Raw genomic sequence first — 19,037 nt, forward strand, 5'->3', positions numbered from 1 at the left:
GTAATCACATTTTTATCTGGACACCATAGCTATTTTCAGAACATGATGTAGAGGCATTGCCTGGAATATACGGTGCATGTGCTTGGACTGTTTAGGCCTTTCTTCCTCTGGATATTGTTCTTGCGAAAAAATGTCTGTACCATTAGCAACTTCTTTAGACCACTAATTACAAGGGGCTTGTTCTAAATAAAAGTATGAAGACACGATTTAGTAATCATTTTAAATACAACTTTCATGTCCCTACCAAAAGTGTGTGAAAGTTCCCGACTGTAATTTTGCCTTACCAATGCAAGCAGTGTGGTGCTGGGTGAAACCAGGTGGACATTTACAGGTAAAGCCCCCCAGGGTGTTGACACAGAGGAACTGGCAGTTGTGCTGTTTGGTCTGACATTCATCGAGGTCTGAAATTAAAGACAGTCCCATGGAAATCAGAGCAGTGATCTGGCTACACATCCTTTCTCATGAAACCGCAGGAGGCATGCATGTTTCATTGGGAGTATTTTGTGCAATTTCTTTTTTTTTTTTTTTTGCTGGGATCTTTGTGGGTTTCCATATGCATATGACAACAAGCACTTTCTTTCCCAGTATTTGAACGGCATCAATATCATGGGCTACTATGATAGGATGACAAAGGCAATCCGAACACAGTTTTCTTAAAATAAGTAACTAAAAGTAACTAACCAGATCACAATAGGTTCCATGAACTATTCTCAAAACTAACATTCAAAGGTTATAATTCTTGCATTTAATGCACTTTAGTATGTTCAGATTGTTCCTAGTAAAGGAGGGATTAAATAAAAATAAAATGAATTCCGAAATTGATGAAGGTCCTAACACAAGCATCCAGCTGGATTCTCCAGATCAAATAAAAACACCATCAATACCAGAAAGCAAAAAGCAAAAACAGGTTCTGTAATTTTAGTCACAAACAATATTCATAACTTGGCATGGGGGTGCACATCTATAATCCCAGTGGCTCAGGAGGATGAGGCAAAAGGATCGTAAGTTCAAAGCCAGCGTCAGCAATTTAATGAGGCCCTAAGCAATCTAGCAAGGCGATGTCTCTAAATAAAATAAGGGCTGTGGATGTGGCTAAGTGGTTAAGCACTCCTGGGTTTAATCCCTAGTACACCCCCACCATGGTATTAATATTTGGACTTATATAAAAGAAAACTCAACATTTGGTATTGGTTAGTCTGAAAAATCAGGAAAATACATTTAAAATACATTCACTACATAATATAAGATGTAGACAAGACTGATTCATTATTTTATGGCTTAAAATATTTCAGTTGCACTCATATTATAAACACTGCAAAATTAAATTCACCCATCCTGGCTCTCCAAACATGTTCAAGATAATATTAGGTCTTGTTATTAGTTTGTTTTTGGTATGTTTTGGAAATAAATCTCATTTTACTGAGGATAATCTATATTTAAATTTTTTCTTAGTTCTTTTATTCCACACGGGTGAAGTTTCCTACAAAATCAAATATGAGTATACTATTGAAACTATTTTAATAATTAAATTTAGCTTAAAAAATAATTACTTTTAATACAACTTACTTTTAATATAATTTACCCATTAATTTTCACTTTTCTACAACAGATGTGTAATAAAGATAGCTTAGAGAAATGACATCTTAGGTAAGTAAAACAATAGAAAATCTCTTAGTGATTTGTTTCAACTCTTCCCCTGCCAACATTTCATTTCGCTTTGTTTTAATTTTTAAAAAATGTGTGTGATTTGCTCTAAGGAGCCAACTCTTGGACTTTAAAACATTTGCTCTGCTTCCATTAATGGGCCTTTGGATAGAAGTTTCTATGACTAATAAAATAGCCACTGAGAAGGTGCATTGTTATGAAGATGATGATGCACATGGTATAATCCCTGATTACCTAATATCAGAATCTGAAAGTAGAGAGAGAAAAAAAGCTCATAATTTCTGGAGACTCTTTGCTCACCTTTGCACGTCTTCCCATCCTCTTGCAGGACGTAACCCCGTGGACAGGAGCACTGATAACTCCCTTCAGTGTTCTTGCAGATGAAGTTGCATGGTTTCGGGGACTGGGAACATTCATCAAGGTCTAAGTAAAAGTGATGTGAAGATTAAAGTCCTGGTTAAAAGAAACAACCAACTTCTCTCCTCCCTCCATATTCTCATATTACTCTTTTTGCTTTTCCTCTGGCACTTAAAATGAAATACAGCCAGACAGAAATGAGACACAGGAAGATTTTCCTTAAAGTAATACTGAAATGGGTAATCTATTGGGATATCACATAAGCTGATGAAATATGGAGGAAATATTTTTTTTCTTTAGTGAAAACTAAATCGATTATTTTGTAAAAATTCAATAAAGGGCAGTCCCCTCACCTCCAAATGTCAGAATAAGATAATAAAAAAATAAGAAAAAAACAATAAAATAGTCAAAGGATTCTCTACTGAGACTGCCTAGCAATAGAAATTTCAGATGATGCTTATTTTTATGCAGAGAATAGTAAAAAAGGCACTCTTTATATATACAAAACATGCAAACTCACAATAAAGGCATTTTTCTTTCATCAAAAGAATGACAAGTGGGTATTTGTAAATTAAAAGATAAAATATTGAAAGAATATTTCATAATTTTTAGGTTTCCCTGATTGAATAGACATTTTTTGATGAACTGAGCATTTCTGTAGCCCACATGGTCAAACAAGTAGCTGAAATGGTGCTGTCAGGAACCACATTATTGAGAGGAGTGGCATCATTTTCATAAAATGTGTGTTCTGAAGTTCCTTGACAAAGATTCTGTACTGACAGTAAGCAATTTGTAAGACACCGTAGTAGACAAGTCCCAGACACAGAGGTGCCCAGCCTCATTGTTATGGTTTGGATGTCCCCCAAAACCTCATGCATGAGACAATGCAAGAAGGTTAAGAGGAGAAACGATTGGGTTCTAAGAGTCTTAACTGAATCAGTGATTTAATTCCCTGACAGGGATTAACTGAGTGGTAATTGAAGTGTTAGGGTGTGGGTGGGGGAGGTGGAAATTAGGGTATGGCTTTGGTATATATATTTGTATCTGGTGAGTGGAGTTTCTCTCTCTGCTTTCTGAGGACTGTGATGTGAGCTGCTTCCCTCCACTACACTTTCTATGTCCTGTCTCACCTAGAGCCTGGAGGAATAGAGCCCTCTGTTGATCTCTGAAACCATGAGCCCTCAAATAAACTTTTCCTCCTCTATAGTTGTTCTGGTCAGATCTTTTGTCACAGCAGTGAAAAACTGACTAAAACACTCACCTACACAAGATGTTCCACTGATGTCTGTGGTGTAGCCAACCTTGCAGAAGCATCGGAAGGAGCCCATGGTGTTGATGCACTGGCCGTTGGTGCAGAGGTTTGGCATTACCTTACATTCATCAATATCTGTGGACCAAGAAAACCAACAATAAACAGAGGTCAGTATGTATGCAAAGTGAAAGTTATTTGAAGTGAAGAGAAACTTAGGAACTGAAATGAGAAAACCAACAGCAAATACCCATAGTACTTCAGGAGAATCTTTTCATTATTCAAAGAATAGAAACATGGAAGGAAAAGAAGTGATGCAAAGACAAACAAAAGAGGACTGTGCTGAAATTGCTTTTTAGGAATACCCATTTTGTTATCTAAGTATCAATCTTCTTCTTTTTTTCCCCCTGTCATCTAGAGGGCTACCTCTTTGAAATCCAACTAATTTGGAAGTTGAGATATTTCCCTTAGTTTTGGCCTCAAATTCACATTTCTGTTAGACTCTGAATAAATAATTTTTGGTAGTAGTCAGGCAAAGAATTGGGAATCTGTGTAATAATGGAGGAAAATGGCCATTTGCAGAACATTGGTTTCTTAACTGGATGTACCAAAGAATGGAAACCACCAACCAATCAGGAGACTTTGTTATTTTGAGACTATGCTACAAATAGAAGAAATTCCTACATACAAATAAACAATATTTACTTAAGTAAGGCAAGTGTAGTTTGGAGGTTACAAGAATGCACTTTAGGGCCAGACTGATTTGTTCCATTTCTGGAATTATAGTCCCTTAAAATGAGCATGATCTTGGAAACATTATTTATTGTTATATTAGCTTTGTGTTTCAGTTTCTAATTCATTAATATTGGAATAATAAATTCTACCTTCTAGAGGTTTGATATGAAGAAAAATATTTTAAAATTTCTCCAACTTAGACAAGAACATCCTTTCTATTTGTGAATATAATACACACACACACACATATAAACAGAAACATACAAATACATCAATTTTTACTCTTCTTTCAAATTAATCCAAATTAATGAAATTCACTATATTGATAAGATACATGATGTTTTTCAACTCCTCACCTCTTCCATCTGTGGTGTATCCTGGGCCATGAGGACAAATCTTTTTGTACTGGGCAGTTCCAGGAAGTGGGCAAAGCTCACACTGGTGTCCCCAACCTCGCCCACCATCACAGCAGCATTCTGACTTTGTGACAAGATTGCGACTGCTGGATGCCATCTGACACATTGTCTGTAATACCTCTGCAAAGCAGAGTCCCTGTCGATTGTCTGAAACGGCGAAGTAGTAAGAGTTAAGGCTAGAGAACTTACACTTCATTATATTGGGTTTCAAATTAAATAGGACAATCAATGCTTTCCCTCAGCAATATTTGTTTTAAAAGATAAGTGTTCTTTTATATGAATAATCTACATTGCATAAGACAACGATAAAGTTTTGTTGATGGTTAAGTTCACTACAGACAACTCATTAAATTTGACAAAAAGTGATACTATACAAACAGATGTATCTCTTTCCTTCAATCCATGAGCAACTAAAGGATAATGAACCACCATTCCCATAGAATCCAAATGAAAGGAAAATTAAAATTTTCTCTCTCAATAAGCAAAGAAGCAATATGATTTATTTTTGAAAAGCAACTTCTAGACTATGTTATGAGCTTGGTACATATTCAATCAAATCTCTGCTATTCTCTTCTAAAATATGATTAAAAAATCTGGACTGAGCAATTTTTATTTTTTAGTGTAAATAAAGGAATGTCTCTGAGGGAAAACTATAAAATGGTTTTATAAACCACCCTAGTGAAACTGTTTGTAATATGAGCAGAAAATTACACTTTCCTTGTAGGTTATCTTTTCAATTTCCTAAAAGATTGATTATTAGTAAAGGTTTAGACTGGAGACAGCAATAAACAAAATTTTTTTTCCTGACTAAAAAATGTCCTGGGATTTGAAGCAGCTGACCTCATTCTGAGAAGGACTGCACATAGTTGAAACATGGTCTTTTTATGCCACATCAAATGATGATATTCTTTCTCTTTGTTTGCTTTAAATTTTAATATACCATACTTTTCCAGTTGCCATAATTAGCTGCAATGGTTATAATGTATGCACATTTTTTTGCATTCAGATACAACACAATGTCATAGGAGAATATTTTGTAAAACATTTTCTGTACCATTAATATAAAAATTAACCTTCACTGCATTTTTGAAATGTGGCATTTACTTTGCATTAATATCAGCAGAGCTTACCTCACATTGCAAATATTTTCTTTTGGAATTAAATCATCCCCTGATGTAAGTTTTACTAAGGTCACATTTTCCATAGAACTTAATTAATCTTAATTTTGTAAAGTCTATTTAAGATTGTTATTTATATTACACATAGATGTGCACCACAAGACACACGTGTACAAATAGGTCATTTTAATAGATGTGTACTTTGAGGAAGAGGTATGTGGATTACTCAGATTGGAACATTGGTTTAGCAGACAAGAATATATATATGTGGCACTCTTCTGTGATGACATCATAAAACAGATGTTTTATTTACCAAGTAAAACATAATTCATGTATCAACTTACCAAGACACTCAGTGCCTGAGGAACTTGACTGGAACCCTTCATTACACTCACACCTGTAGCTTCCAATTATGTTAACACAACGCCCGTTTTCACAGATTCCTGGTTTAGTCCTGCATTCATTTTCATCTTTAGAAAAACAAATAATATGAAAAATGAGTGGCTTGTAAAATCATAAATTACCTATTGTATTCTGATGAGTTATATCTTTTTTTTTTTTAAACTTCTTTTATCAAAATACCAAGATGGGATTAAACACAGTAATTAATCTTTACCTCATTCTTCCAGGTGGTTCTTTCTTAAGGGAACATTTTCTTCCCACTCACCTCCCTCTGGGGAAGATGGATGGGCTTCTATTCAGAATGGAAAAGCTGGCTTTTGGAAGGGACAGACTTGCCCCAAGACACCAGAGCAGAAGGGGAAGAACTTTGGGTAAGAAGCTGTGAGTTTATGTGACAGGAGATAAAGGCTGAGGGCTGCAGGGTGGGAGGAGGGAAAGGCCTCCCAGGCCAGGCAGGAAGGCTCTGGGGAATACCACAGAAGCTGTCCTCTGTGAGGGCAGTTAGTGAGAGAGGCAATAGGGGAGTACTGCCCTTCTGGCTGTTGATAAAGAAATCAATCTATTAGAACAAAATTATTTTATCAAAGTTTCCCATATAAGTACTCATTGAATTTATTTCAGATTTCTTAAATATTATTTAGTTATTTTTTTGTCAAAGCTATGGTGTTAGGAGTGTAAGGGAGCTCATGGTAATCTTACCTTTTGGATAAATTGCTCCTTTCATCTTTACCAAATTTTAGTTTTTAGTCTTTTTCCCCAGGTGTTTCTCTTTATCAGCGCTTGCCTTGAATATCTTGCTCTATTGCTTTCTTTTCAACCTATCTCACATTTGATTAAGGTACATTTCTTGTAAAAAGCACCTTGTTGCATTTTAAACAATTTTTAAATTACATTTATCTTTAAACCAGCAATTTATCCTACATCTATCATGACTGTCAGGTCTCGATTCTCACCTGCCGTTTTATGTTTTACATGTACTGTGCTATTTCCTCCTTTTCTCAGCTATTAGATAGTCTAGTTTTCTATTCCTTCCTCTTGCTCCCAACTCATATTTAGAAATTACAGTGTACTATTTATTCTTCTAGTGGTAACCATTAAACAATTTCAATGCATGCTTCAAAATTACCCATTATGTTCTAGCAGTAATGGAGCAGTTTAAACTAAATCTTTGTTGCTCAATTTGTAGGTGTCCTATATATGGGGCATTGGAACATAATGGATTTTAGTGCATATATTTTCTACAAAAGCTTCTGTAACAAGCACCTTTGTGAGTATTTACTTCTCTTTGCTTTCTGCCAGTGCCAACAACCATGTTAATATGATCTAGAAACTTTGTCTTGTTACATTTGTAATGTACTATCCATCAGCATCTACTTAAATAATGAAATTTACTGGCTTATTGGCTCTCCACCGCATCACATATACAATCACTTTCTCTTGGATTAATTTAAAAAAATTATATTAGAGTATACAGTTCAGGAATTATTTCAGAGAGGGTATGTGAGTGGTAAATACATTCTAAAACAGATTTCTGACAAGGTCTTATTTTGATTGTTTCCATACTTGATTTTAGAATTTTAGTTAAAAATTACTTTCTTTTACTCAGCATTACTGTTCACTTGTAGGGAATCTAGCTTTCCTTTCTGGAAGCTCTAAGGATTTTAACTTTGCTCTTAGTGTTTTGAAATTCACCATGTTTGTCTTGAGGTAATATCATTTCCCTTTTAGGAAAAATAATATCACAACCATTTAAAAATATATAAAGTACTGAGCTAATCTCTGAATTTTAAAAATTGCCTATTTATTATTTCTAGAATCTGAGGGTGCAAGGTCTGCCACCTTGATCTAATCTTTTCCCTAACGTCATCCCACCTTTGTTCTGATTAACATTTTAGTTGTCTGAATTGTGTTTTTCAAAAAGGGCTCTTGCTAAATATACTACCTGAGCTCAGATGTATAATAGAGCATTTGTACTTGAAAGATAACTTAATATGTCTCAAATTCTTAGATTACTTTTGCTTTACTGCCACTCATTTTGAGAATTACCAAAAAGCAGGGATTGCTGTTGTTGGCATTTGTAACTTTAGAAGGTATACTTTGGTTTGATGTGCCATTTATAAAATTTTCATTTCCAGCATCCACTTTCTATCCTTTGCCAATTTCTGGACCACATGAGCATTGCTAGTAATTGACATTTTCATTTTCCATCACTCCTGTCCATGCTCACCTGCCTAACCCAGTGCAGCACAACAGGCTTGAGGAAAACAGTCCAAGACATGCCTCATTTTCACATTCAAGTTGCCAATGGCTATTGGGTTCTTCCTCAATGATCATTCTGTTTCTCAGAATGTTCATGCTCCCATTTTCTAAAATGATCCCCTTGCCACTGAAATGCATAAGATATCACTTCACTGTGAGCTACCAGGATGTGGCCTTTTGTCCTTCGCCCACAATGAAGTGTCTTTGGTTTTCCTAAGGCCAGCCCTGCACTGGCAGTCTGGGGTTGCCTTCCAACATTTCAAGGACTGAGCCCCTCAGCATGCATTCTCTAGAAACTATATTCTAACAAACACTCTCTCAATCACATTTTACGCCTCTAGTTTGCTGCCATATTTCTTTATTTTCCTTTAGGATAAAATCTCCTGAAAAAAAAAAAAGATCTACGGTAGTCCTGTCTACTTCCTCATCTGATACTTACTTTTTTTTTTTAATATACCTTTATTTATTTATTTTTATGTGGTGCTGAGGATCGAACGCAGGGCCTCACACATGCTAGGCAAGCGCTCTACCGCTGAGCCCCAACTCCAGCTCCAACATCTGATGCTTTCTTAACTCACATGCTCTATCTGTCCATCGAAGCTTCCCAAACAGCTCATCAAAGCTTCTTATTCTTCCTCTCAATAGTGTTATATTAAGGTTATTACTCCCTGACACTTGCATCATATGTTTTTTTTTTTTTTTTTAGTTCTTGAGACACCATATCAACCTGGAGAACTTCCTATCTTGCTGGCTGGTGTTCTCATCAATCCCGTGTGTGTGTGTGTGTGTGTGTGTGTTTAAGCACGATGTATAGGCCAGCAATTTATATCTCTGCCCTCTGCCCACTTGACAGTATACAGAACTTTTATTCTTTTGTGTTCTCATAAATTCTGGTCTTCTGGCTTTTCCAGGGTAGCATCATCCAGTCAGTTATTCAAGTAAAAATCCCAGTACTCATTTTTTATGCCTCTTTTCCTTTGTCTACCATATCCAACCAATCCATCAGCAGAACCACCTGTTGCTGAAATCCAGTCCACTTCACTCCCTTTCTAGACTCTTTATAGTACCATCTTTATTCTTTCATCTGGATGATTTTTAAAACCACCTAAATGAAATCACCCCTCCTTAAAATGCATTACCTAAGGCAGCCAGAAATCTCTAAAAATGCAGATTAGTTAATAACAACAAGTAACAATTGAAATTTTACCATCTGCCAAGCACTGAACTAAGGGTTCTATAATTCTTTAATCAAGCCAACAACCCTATGAGGTAAGTGCTCTCATTATTCCTATTTATTTTTACAGGAGGAATTTGAGGTACAAAGGTAAGCCAAGTTGCCCAAGGTCACAGACCTGGTGGAAAAGAAACCAGATTTTCGTATTCACCCTTCATCCCTGGGGCCCACAAACCACTCCTCCACAATGTGCTCTGCATCAAGCCAAGCTCTTCATGGTGGCCACAGTGCTCTTGCCACTCTCCTACGCAAACTCAGCTCTGCTTGCCTCACTTCTGCCACACGTGCTTTGCTCTTGGCATTTCTTTTTTCATTCTTGGCTGCAGCTTCATCAGAGAAGCTGTCTTCCAAATGACTCTACAGGAGCTCCGAGTCAGTCACGGAATATTATTTTCTTAAAAAGACTTGCCACTCTATGAAATTATCATGTTGATGTCCTTATTTATTCCATGCCTGTCTCTTCTAGATCAGGACATAAACTCCTGGAGAGTAGGGGAACTGTCCTCTAGTTCATTACTGTATCCCCAGCACCCCAAACATCATAAGTGTTCAACAGATGCAACCGAAGCAATGAACAACTGCTCTGCACCACCTTTTCATGAGTCAGTATGCCTTTTATGATGTACAAGAAACTCTTCCCCAAATACTCAAACATTTTTGAATATTTTTCCTGTTTTGTTTATTTTATTTTTTAAAAGGTTTTTCTATGATGCATGTATTAGGGATTTATTTGTCTTCCCCTTGTTTGGTCTTTCTATTGATCCCTTGCAAATCCACATTCCTGATTGTGCTTTCAGTCTTCATGTGTTTTATGACTTCTGATGTGACTTTAATTTCTGTGGAGTTTTATTTCTTCCCAGGGCTTTACTAGATCCTCAATTCTTAATATTGTCTTGTCTTCTCTTTCCCAATCTTTTTTTTTTATCTATTTACATTTTTACTTAATAATATCTCTTACAGAGTATTAGAGTGACTTTTCTAACTCTTCGTTTCCTGAGGTTCTTGAGTCTGTTTATTTTCCTTTCTTCTCTTTTTCTCCAATATGTAAACATTAGCTGCAGAGTTGTACAATTAATTCATCTTTGGACCATTTTCTCCAGTTCAGCTACTTGCTGAAAACAACAGCAGAGCAGGTCACAACCAGGTATACTCCACAGTGTCAATTTGCAGTTTTTGTAGGAACATTTCCTTGCCAATCTGTCATGTTTTCTGTCCTGGCATTACACTCAGGCTTTCAGATAATTAAGGAGATAAAGATCTGTATTCACAGGCACACTTAAGTCTTAGAGTCTGATGCTTTTCCTCTTCTTCTCCTTGCCTTACCTCTAGAAGCTTCTATGATTAGATGAGTTTGTGGATAATTAAACATTATGCTACCAGCTTCTCCTTCATTTCCACCTCTCTTGATAACTTTGGTGGGTGGACACTTTCACTGCTCTCCCCCACCTTTGTCCCTAACCTTCTAATCAAAGATTGCTGGATGAACTTTAAAAATTAGGGCAATCCACCAACATCTAAAGAAGATTATGCTACCAAACATCTTCCATGTTTTTGTTTGAAATTTTACATTGTTAGAAGGTGTTCTCGGAAGCTGCAGTGGTGACCATTTCTCTTTTGATCAAGACAGTCCTGTATTCTCCCTCACCTGTCATGATTCTAAAATCTTCCAGGTTTGAAAATGAGATAGAAGAAACTCCTCTATTTATCAACTTAAAAATAAAACCTTCCTTCCTTTCAAAATGTTAAAGAATTCAAAAGTTATTCTGCTGTCATTTTCATTAAAATTTAATAATATTGGTACATTTTTTATTAGAGATCTTTATTCATGTATTTAAGAAATAATTACTGGGCTATATTACATTGCATAGTCAAGTTTCCACCTCTGATTAAGTTTACAGTTTTCTTTACAAAAGGTTTTAGAATTCCTGTGTAACTTCCGTAGCTTGCAATATTTTAAGTTGTTATTGCAGTTGACCTTTTTGAGTAATTTTGTTGGATTTCAATTTCATGTACTTAACATTTTTGAAAATTATTTGTAGGGGCTCTATCTTTCATCCTGAGTTTTGTAAACACTTTTCAATATTTTGGCTATTTTTATGGAATTTCTAGTCATGAAAACATTGTCTGCATAAAATGAAAAGTTTCCTCGTGGTCAAAAATAAACTTTGCAAACATTTCAGCTATCAGTGTAGTATAATGAAGAGCTTGAGGATCAGAAAAGTTCCAGAACCTACATCTTGTCATTTAACAAGAAAAGATACACATGTAAAATGTGGCCCTGGATCTTTGTAAAATAAAGTTCACATGATCATAGACTATTGGGGGCAGAGCAAACACCCCTCTACTCCACCCCTTCCACCAATCCTGTTCACTGAGTACAGTGAGGAAACCGAGGAAGGACTGAGAATTAAATCACTCTGAAGGCACACAGCTTACTTAGGGCAGTTCCAGGACCTGACACTTGGAACTGGTGTCACACGAAGCTCATGTGTTTGGTCCCCAAAGCAGCAATGTTCATAGGCGGGGCTCTGATTACATTAATTAGTTAATCCACTGATTGGTTCATAACTGAATGGATGACTAGGAGGTGGTGTAAGCTGTAGGAGGTGGGGACACAATGAACGAAGTAGGTCTCGTCCCCAGCCCCTTCTCTCTCTGCTTCCTGGCCTCCATGAGGTGAGCAGCTCTGTTCCACTACACCTCTCAGTCATGGTACTCTGCTTCACCACAGGCCCATAGCAATGGAGCCAGCAGACTGAACCTCTGAAGCCTGGGCCAAAATAAATCTTTCCTCTGGTAAGTTGTTTTTCTCAGGTATTTTTTTACAGTGATAGGAGACTAACACAGAAATGAGGACCATTAGGTGCATGTCCCAAAAGGGAATGTAGAGCCCTAGCCCCTTCCTCTCACCCTTTTGCTTCCTGGCTGATGAGTTGAGCAGTTTTGCTCTGCCATGTGTTCCTGCCGTGATGGTGCTGCCTCACCAGAGAACCAAAACCCAGGGTCATTGGCCATGGCCTGGAACCTCCAAAATTACGAACCAAAATAAACCTTTCTATGTTAATTATCTCAGGTATTTCGCTATAGTGACAAATCCACTCATAATCTGATGGATTGTTTCAAACATTTAAAAAAATTAATTTTATATTGCACATGTCATTCAGGAATTAACCCTTTTCTAAATCTAGAGTTTCAGAGTTTCAGGACACAGAAGATCATGAAAATCCAAAGGGCATATGTTCTCAGGCTGCATACTCACCACCGCATGATCCAGAACCTCTTACACTGGTGTGGACCCTGATACGGTTGAAAGCTTACTGTGGCACATTGAGGTTTCACACAGCTGGAAAACAGCTAGCTTGCAGTGAGGAAGATTTGGGAACAGCAACACCCAAGTGGCTTGGAGCAGGCACATTACATAAACAGAATCATCCCTCAAAGCTTACCTACACAGCCTTCTCCATCAGGCCTGCGGGCCATTCCAGGGGGGCAGATGCACATGAAGGTGCCAATCAGATTCTTGCACATCATGCCTCTGGATTCACAGTCGTGTAGCCCTTCAGCACACTCATCCAGATCTATAAAGCATTTTTAATAGGAAAAAACAAAAAATAGGAAATGGTCTGAAGCAGGCTATACTTCAGTAATTTTAAACCACATTTTTTTGGTCTTTGGCTCTTAACATGTTATTTTATGGTGTGAGACAGAAAGGTGGATCGTGGTCTCTTCAGGTGTTGGCTATACTCTGGATTCACAACCATTCCAGCACTAGTCCTAACAATAATTCCAGGGAAGGGCAATATTTGCTTAAGAACCCAAGACCGTAACATGGTGGCTCCTTAACCTCTCTTACCTTCTTCAACTTAATTGCACAAACCATCAGATGTCTCGTTATGTAGGTATGAAAATGTACCAGCAAAATGCTGTCGTATTTATTTCTGTAAAGCTCTAGAAGAAGCCCGCTGAGAACTATGAAATTACTAAATTGTATTCCAGCAAGGCAAATAAAGTTCTAATGACACCCTTGTCTGTGGCCTTACCTTTGCACATCTTCTGGTCCTCCCTGAGGGCATAGCCAACCGGGCACGTGCATTCATAGGATCCAAAGGTGTTCATGCAGCGGAAAGCACACAGCAGCGGATTCTGGGCACATTCGTTGATATCTGATCAAAGAGATGGACAGGCATGTGCTTAGCCTAGAGCGCTAATTGTTTGTTTAAAGAAATTCAAATGTATTTACTCGAAGGCCATATAAAAAGCAATAAGATAATAAAACTTCCACTTCTGGTATGTAGATATCGGTACTGGGTAAACTCTTCCTCAATAAATAACAGCTATAAAGTCTGGGGAAAAAATATAAAAGCAACCTGAAGTTTTTAGTTGTGAGTTTGAAACTCAGAGCAAACAACCATCAGGGAGTAATTTCCACTTTTTTTTTTTCCCCTCTGAAATTACCCTGCAGATGGCCATAGTCCTGGCAGTAGCTGTACCTGGTAGCTCAATGTCCAATAGAAACTTCCTGAGATCTTGTCCACATGAACCAGGAGAGGGAACGTGGGGACAACTAATGCTGCTAAAGAGTGAGGGAAGCACTGGAGAGAAACAATACTGTTTTCCACATGCTCAGCCTAAGTTGCTGACTGTACCATGAATTTGTGGGGCAAAACCAAGGAAGCTGGCCAGGAAGGCTTAAAAAGCAGAAACAAAATCTGAGCCTTAACCCTCCACAGGCCTGCCAGACAATAGCTGTCCACTGTGTCCACCCACATTTAACTGCCGAGGACAAAAGCATCTACATCCTTCAGAGCAACAGAACTGATTTCAGACTATATCATTCACAATATCTGGAGTATAAATTCAAATTTAACAATATATTGAGGAGCCAGGGAAATATGATCCAATTTCAAGTGAAAAGAAAATCAGCAGATGCTAACCGCAGATGATCTAGAATTATCAAGTAAGGTTTTTAGAGCAGCTACTGTAAATGTGCTCACCAAGGTAAAGGAAAATATACTTGAGGTGAATATGAACTTCAGCAGAGTATCCTAACAATATAAAGACTAAAACATTAAAATACATTTAATATATCAAGATGAAATCATGCTCAGACAAGAACCACTTGCCTTCACAATTCATCATGGGCCCTGGCTCAAAGCCTTCATTGCAATTGCATTCGAAACTCCCAATAACATTGGTACATGTACCATTTCCACATGGGTTGCCGATTGAACACTCATCAGTATCTGAAAGAGAAGAGTAAGAAAGTGCCACAAGGCTTGGAGAACTTTTAGTTCAAAGAAGCATGTCCCTGAAGATCCCCACTGGCCCTCACACATTCCCGGGATCCTTGAAGTGCACAATGACCCTTGCACCCCCTGGCCTTAGCTGGCTGCTCTTTATGCCAATACTTTATGAAGTATTGGTATGCAAGGTCTGACCCCCAGACTGCAAAGCTTTTTCTAAAGATCATAAATCCAAAAGAGAGATATGGTCCTCAGCTTTAAGAGAAGGTGTGATAAGACAAAGTAAAGTGGATCTCATTCCTAGTTATAAGTTTTGGCCATTCTAAGTTTCTAGAGAAATTATATACTTGACTGAAGACAAGAGGTTAGGTAACTCTCTCCATCATCACATAAACCAAATCAGTCTAGGAAAAGTAAGGTGGGTAAAGAAAGAACTGTTACTGGTTACTTATCCTGACTTTGTAAATCCCACTACCACCCAGGGTACCTGAGACACTCTTTGCTGAATCTGAGCAATAAAACAGAACTTTCAAATTATGTGGAGCCAACTCACCCACACAGCGCACTCCAGTGTAGTCAAGGTTGTAGCCCATTGGACATTCACAGCGAAAAGATCCGTCAGTGTTGATACACTGACCATTTGAACAAATGCCTGGGCTCTCAAGACATTCATTGACATCTGAAACATACAACTGCTCATGAACTTCCTCATATAAAAAAATTGCCAATACTGTTTATATCTGTCCAACATAGATTAAAATTAATAAAATGATATTTCTTTCGTCAGAGAAACACATATTTCATATATCATGACAAGCTCATACAATGCAAATGATACAAAAATATTATAAATGTACATTATATAAATATACTATGTGTTACATAGTACAATTAGCATGGCTTATATAGTAAATGAAAAAATATATTGTATAAAATGCGAATATAGGAATAAAATATATAAGAAAGCACACCTTCACGCGTGTCATGAAGACTGGGGACAGTTCCATGGCCATATGGACACAAATCCTGGAATGCAACTGCAGAGAAATACATAAATTCCCCATCATTCAAGAGCCTCAACCATCAGAGAACTTAAGAACCAATTAACAATATACATGAAATTGTACTTATTTTTCTTATACTCAGGTGTCCTCAACAAGAGTCTTCTATTTTCATGATTTATATCAAAAGCAACACTGAGTATATTTATAGAAGGCCACTTGAGCTGGGCCTTCCAGGGTGCCACCCACCTAGGTCTCCTTGTTCTTTCTGTTTGTGGTTCTTTTAACAATGAGCCACCGAAAAGACCTCCCTGCCCTTTACACACAGAAGCCACCTCTAACCTGGAGACCAGGCCTGTTTGATCCTGCAGGGAATCATTCTACAATTCACTGATGCTCACAAGACCTAGGAGGCTGCTGGTTTCTTCATGCAAAGAGCTATTGTGCGATTCAACTCTCATCTACATAATATTCTGAGAACTACAGCTTGTGATACTATGCCCACATGGGACTTTTTGTGTGTGAGGTTCTGGGGATCAAACCCAGGGGCTTGTGCGTGCAACCCCCAAACTCCCCACACCAGACTTCTGCAATCATCTGGAATATAATTTCCATTTTCTTCTTGCATCTCCTTCCATGAATCTCTCAAATTCATTCTTCTGAAAGCAAGTAATACCAACTATTGGGAGGAAAAATGAAATACATGGGCAGGTCTCCCTGTGCTTACACATGTTGTACACAAATGTTGAAAGAAGTTTCCCAGACGAGGATGCTCACTGAACCATCAAAATCTATCCATGAGGGGACCATGTCACCCTCAAAAAATTCACAAACTACATGCCACACCGACTCAACAGACATTGAAACTCTGGTGCAAATGTGTTTATGCCGTCACTCTTACCCTCATCGTCCTTGGGACACAGTTCACAGGGGTCGCCCCAGCCCTCTCCTGGCATCTTACTGCAGCAGCATTTTGCTTTGGTGGTGTTGAAAGCTTTGGGTACTGAACACTTCCCATTCTCAAAATTCGTGAAGCAGAAACTCTGGCGAGTATCTTAATCAAGAAATCAAACATAACAGAGCTCCTTACTGGTCATTTAAACAGATGAATCAATTTGTATATAACTCTCTGCTTTTTTTATCTTGGGTACCAAGGATTGAACTCAGGGGCACTTAACCACTGAGCCACACCCCCAGCCCTGTTTTGTATTTTATTTAGAGACAGGGTCTCACTGAGTTGCTTAGTGCCTCACTTTTGGTGAGGCTGACTTTGAACTCGTGATCCTCCTGCCTCGGGCCTTCGGAGCCTCTGGGATTACAGGCGTGCGCCATCCCGCTCAGCTGTATCATAGTTTTGAGACTTAACATTTTAAAATTATATATATATATTTTACCATAAACATGTATTTTGTTAGGAGAAAACACTAGCATGATGGTTTGCCATCTAGCGCTGAGTTTCTAAGGGTGAATTATGACTGAAAAGTCATTCCAAAACTTACCAAAGCATCTCCGTCCATTATCAGACAGTACGAAGCCAGGGGGGCAGATGCACTGGAAGCTCCCTGGGGTATTAGTGCAGGACCCAAAAAGACAGATGTTGGGATCTTCATCACACTCATTTATATCTGCAGAGCAGAGGGAGAATTTGTTAGTTTATTCAAATCCATACACTGTTTAATATCTGAAAATACGTTATTTGTCCACACCACAATAGTACACTACTAGCCAATGGAGGTTAAGTATGAAATAAGAGATTACATTATGTATATGCTTAAATTATGCTTTTAAAATAAACCATTTAATGCTTCGAAAGTCAAACATTACATCCAATTTCAACCAACTATATGTGAGAAGTCCTAACTCAGCACCAGCTCCTTATACTTGATCCTCAAGGTGTGTGTACAGCCACATGCCTACTTATGTGGCCAATTCTACATCTCATGCATCACTCAACATAGCTACTGACTGATCCACTTCCTGATCCTTTTCTCAATAATCCAAATGGAGAGCATGAAATCAACCTTATTTCTCCCTCTGACCATTTAAGCCCCATATACAAATAGCACATGGCCTTCCATTCTACCTCCTCAGTGATCCTCAACCCATCTTCAGTTGCCACCTGTATCATTGCAAGTCTCTTGGATTTCTGCACCTTTCCTCTCTTGCCTCACTGCCACTAGGATTGGTTGCCTTTCTAAAGAACCCAACTGATAACTTTGAAAATTTGTGCCTATGGAAGTAGGAGGACCCAGATACATTGAGAATGTTATCATTTCCCCCTGGTCCCAGAATGGTTCCTTAAAATAAATATGGATATCCCAGCAATGGTGTTTGGACACCTTTTTCATGGAAAGTGCACATTCCATGGGTTACTTTAACTGACTGAATCAATATTACATAACTTCAGGCACATCAGAATGTGAACTCCATGAGGACACGCGATGTTGCTTTAGCTTATGTTGCATCCTCAGCCCCTAGGGCATGATGTCTGTCGAACACTAATATCTTAATTCACATCAGCAGAATTTTAGTGAATGAGTAATATCACAGCCCTTCTAAAAACCAAGAATCCTTGTAATGCCTCCACATGGCCTGGAAGATTAAATTTAATCTTCTGAGTCAGCCCCATGATGTCCCTTACCATGCTTGTGCTGCCTGTTTTCAAATAGCCTCTTCTGTTTCCTTTCCCTCTTTCATTAGTAAATTCCCATCCAACCCAGAATGTGGTGGATTCTTTGTGATGGACTTTCTTGACCCTCCACCGTCTCACCATTATCAAGATTACTCACAAGCTCATCCTGTACTCCCACATCCCAGACATGCCTCCAGAGCAGTATTTGTCATGACGACCATACAAAACAGAGTTGCTTACAGAAATACATCTCTCCCATTAGGCAGCAAGTTCCCCAAAGCCATTTTTTTGTGTGTGTATTTTTGTGTTTTTACCACCTAGAAAGGTGCCATGTGTTCACTGTAATGCCCGGGGAACATAGGAATGGATTTATGTGTGTGTACACATATGGTTATTTACACATGTGGAAGCATGTGTGCTCATGTTAGAAAGAATCATCTCAGAAAAACTGGTAGAAGAGACACTAGCCTAAAGGAAATATTCTTATAGTGAAGAGAGTTTAAAAGTCAAATTTTCAGAGATGCAAAACAGTGGCATGACTAAGAATGTTTACAGAAAGAAATATTTCTGAAGTTCAATAAGCTGTTAACTAAATCATAGATATCTATATTTTTCATTAAGAGAAAAGGTAGCCAAGATTATCTGAAACAAAGAGAAAAGGTAGCCAAGGTTACATGAAACAAAGAAGCATGTATATATATGTAAAATATGGTGGCTATAGCTGCT

General features: G+C 37.9%; 1 protein-coding gene across 1 annotated transcript in view; it reads right to left on the reverse strand.

Moving 5' to 3' along the window:
* Fbn2 (fibrillin 2) overlaps positions 1 to 19,037 on the reverse strand; it is a 233,428-nt gene that overhangs the window by 12,018 nt on the left and 202,373 nt on the right. Inside the window, exons 49-60 of the mRNA XM_046460170.2 lie at positions 17,179 to 17,304; positions 16,581 to 16,733; positions 15,650 to 15,715; positions 15,232 to 15,357; positions 14,559 to 14,678; positions 13,476 to 13,598; positions 12,882 to 13,013; positions 5,885 to 6,010; positions 4,363 to 4,569; positions 3,284 to 3,409; positions 1,966 to 2,088; positions 285 to 401 (exon numbers count right to left, since the gene is read on the reverse strand). Coding sequence (XP_046316126.1) covers positions 285 to 401; positions 1,966 to 2,088; positions 3,284 to 3,409; positions 4,363 to 4,569; positions 5,885 to 6,010; positions 12,882 to 13,013; positions 13,476 to 13,598; positions 14,559 to 14,678; positions 15,232 to 15,357; positions 15,650 to 15,715; positions 16,581 to 16,733; positions 17,179 to 17,304 — 1,545 coding nt within the window. The remainder of the gene's footprint in view (positions 1 to 284; positions 402 to 1,965; positions 2,089 to 3,283; positions 3,410 to 4,362; positions 4,570 to 5,884; positions 6,011 to 12,881; positions 13,014 to 13,475; positions 13,599 to 14,558; positions 14,679 to 15,231; positions 15,358 to 15,649; positions 15,716 to 16,580; positions 16,734 to 17,178; positions 17,305 to 19,037) is intronic.

The sequence above is a fragment of the Marmota monax genome, unplaced genomic scaffold, assembly GCF_021218885.2.
Source record: "Marmota monax isolate L192 unplaced genomic scaffold, Marmota_monax_Labrador192_F-V1.1 WCK01_AAM20220418_F8-fsc00006, whole genome shotgun sequence".
Taxonomy (NCBI): Eukaryota; Metazoa; Chordata; class Mammalia; order Rodentia; family Sciuridae; genus Marmota; species Marmota monax.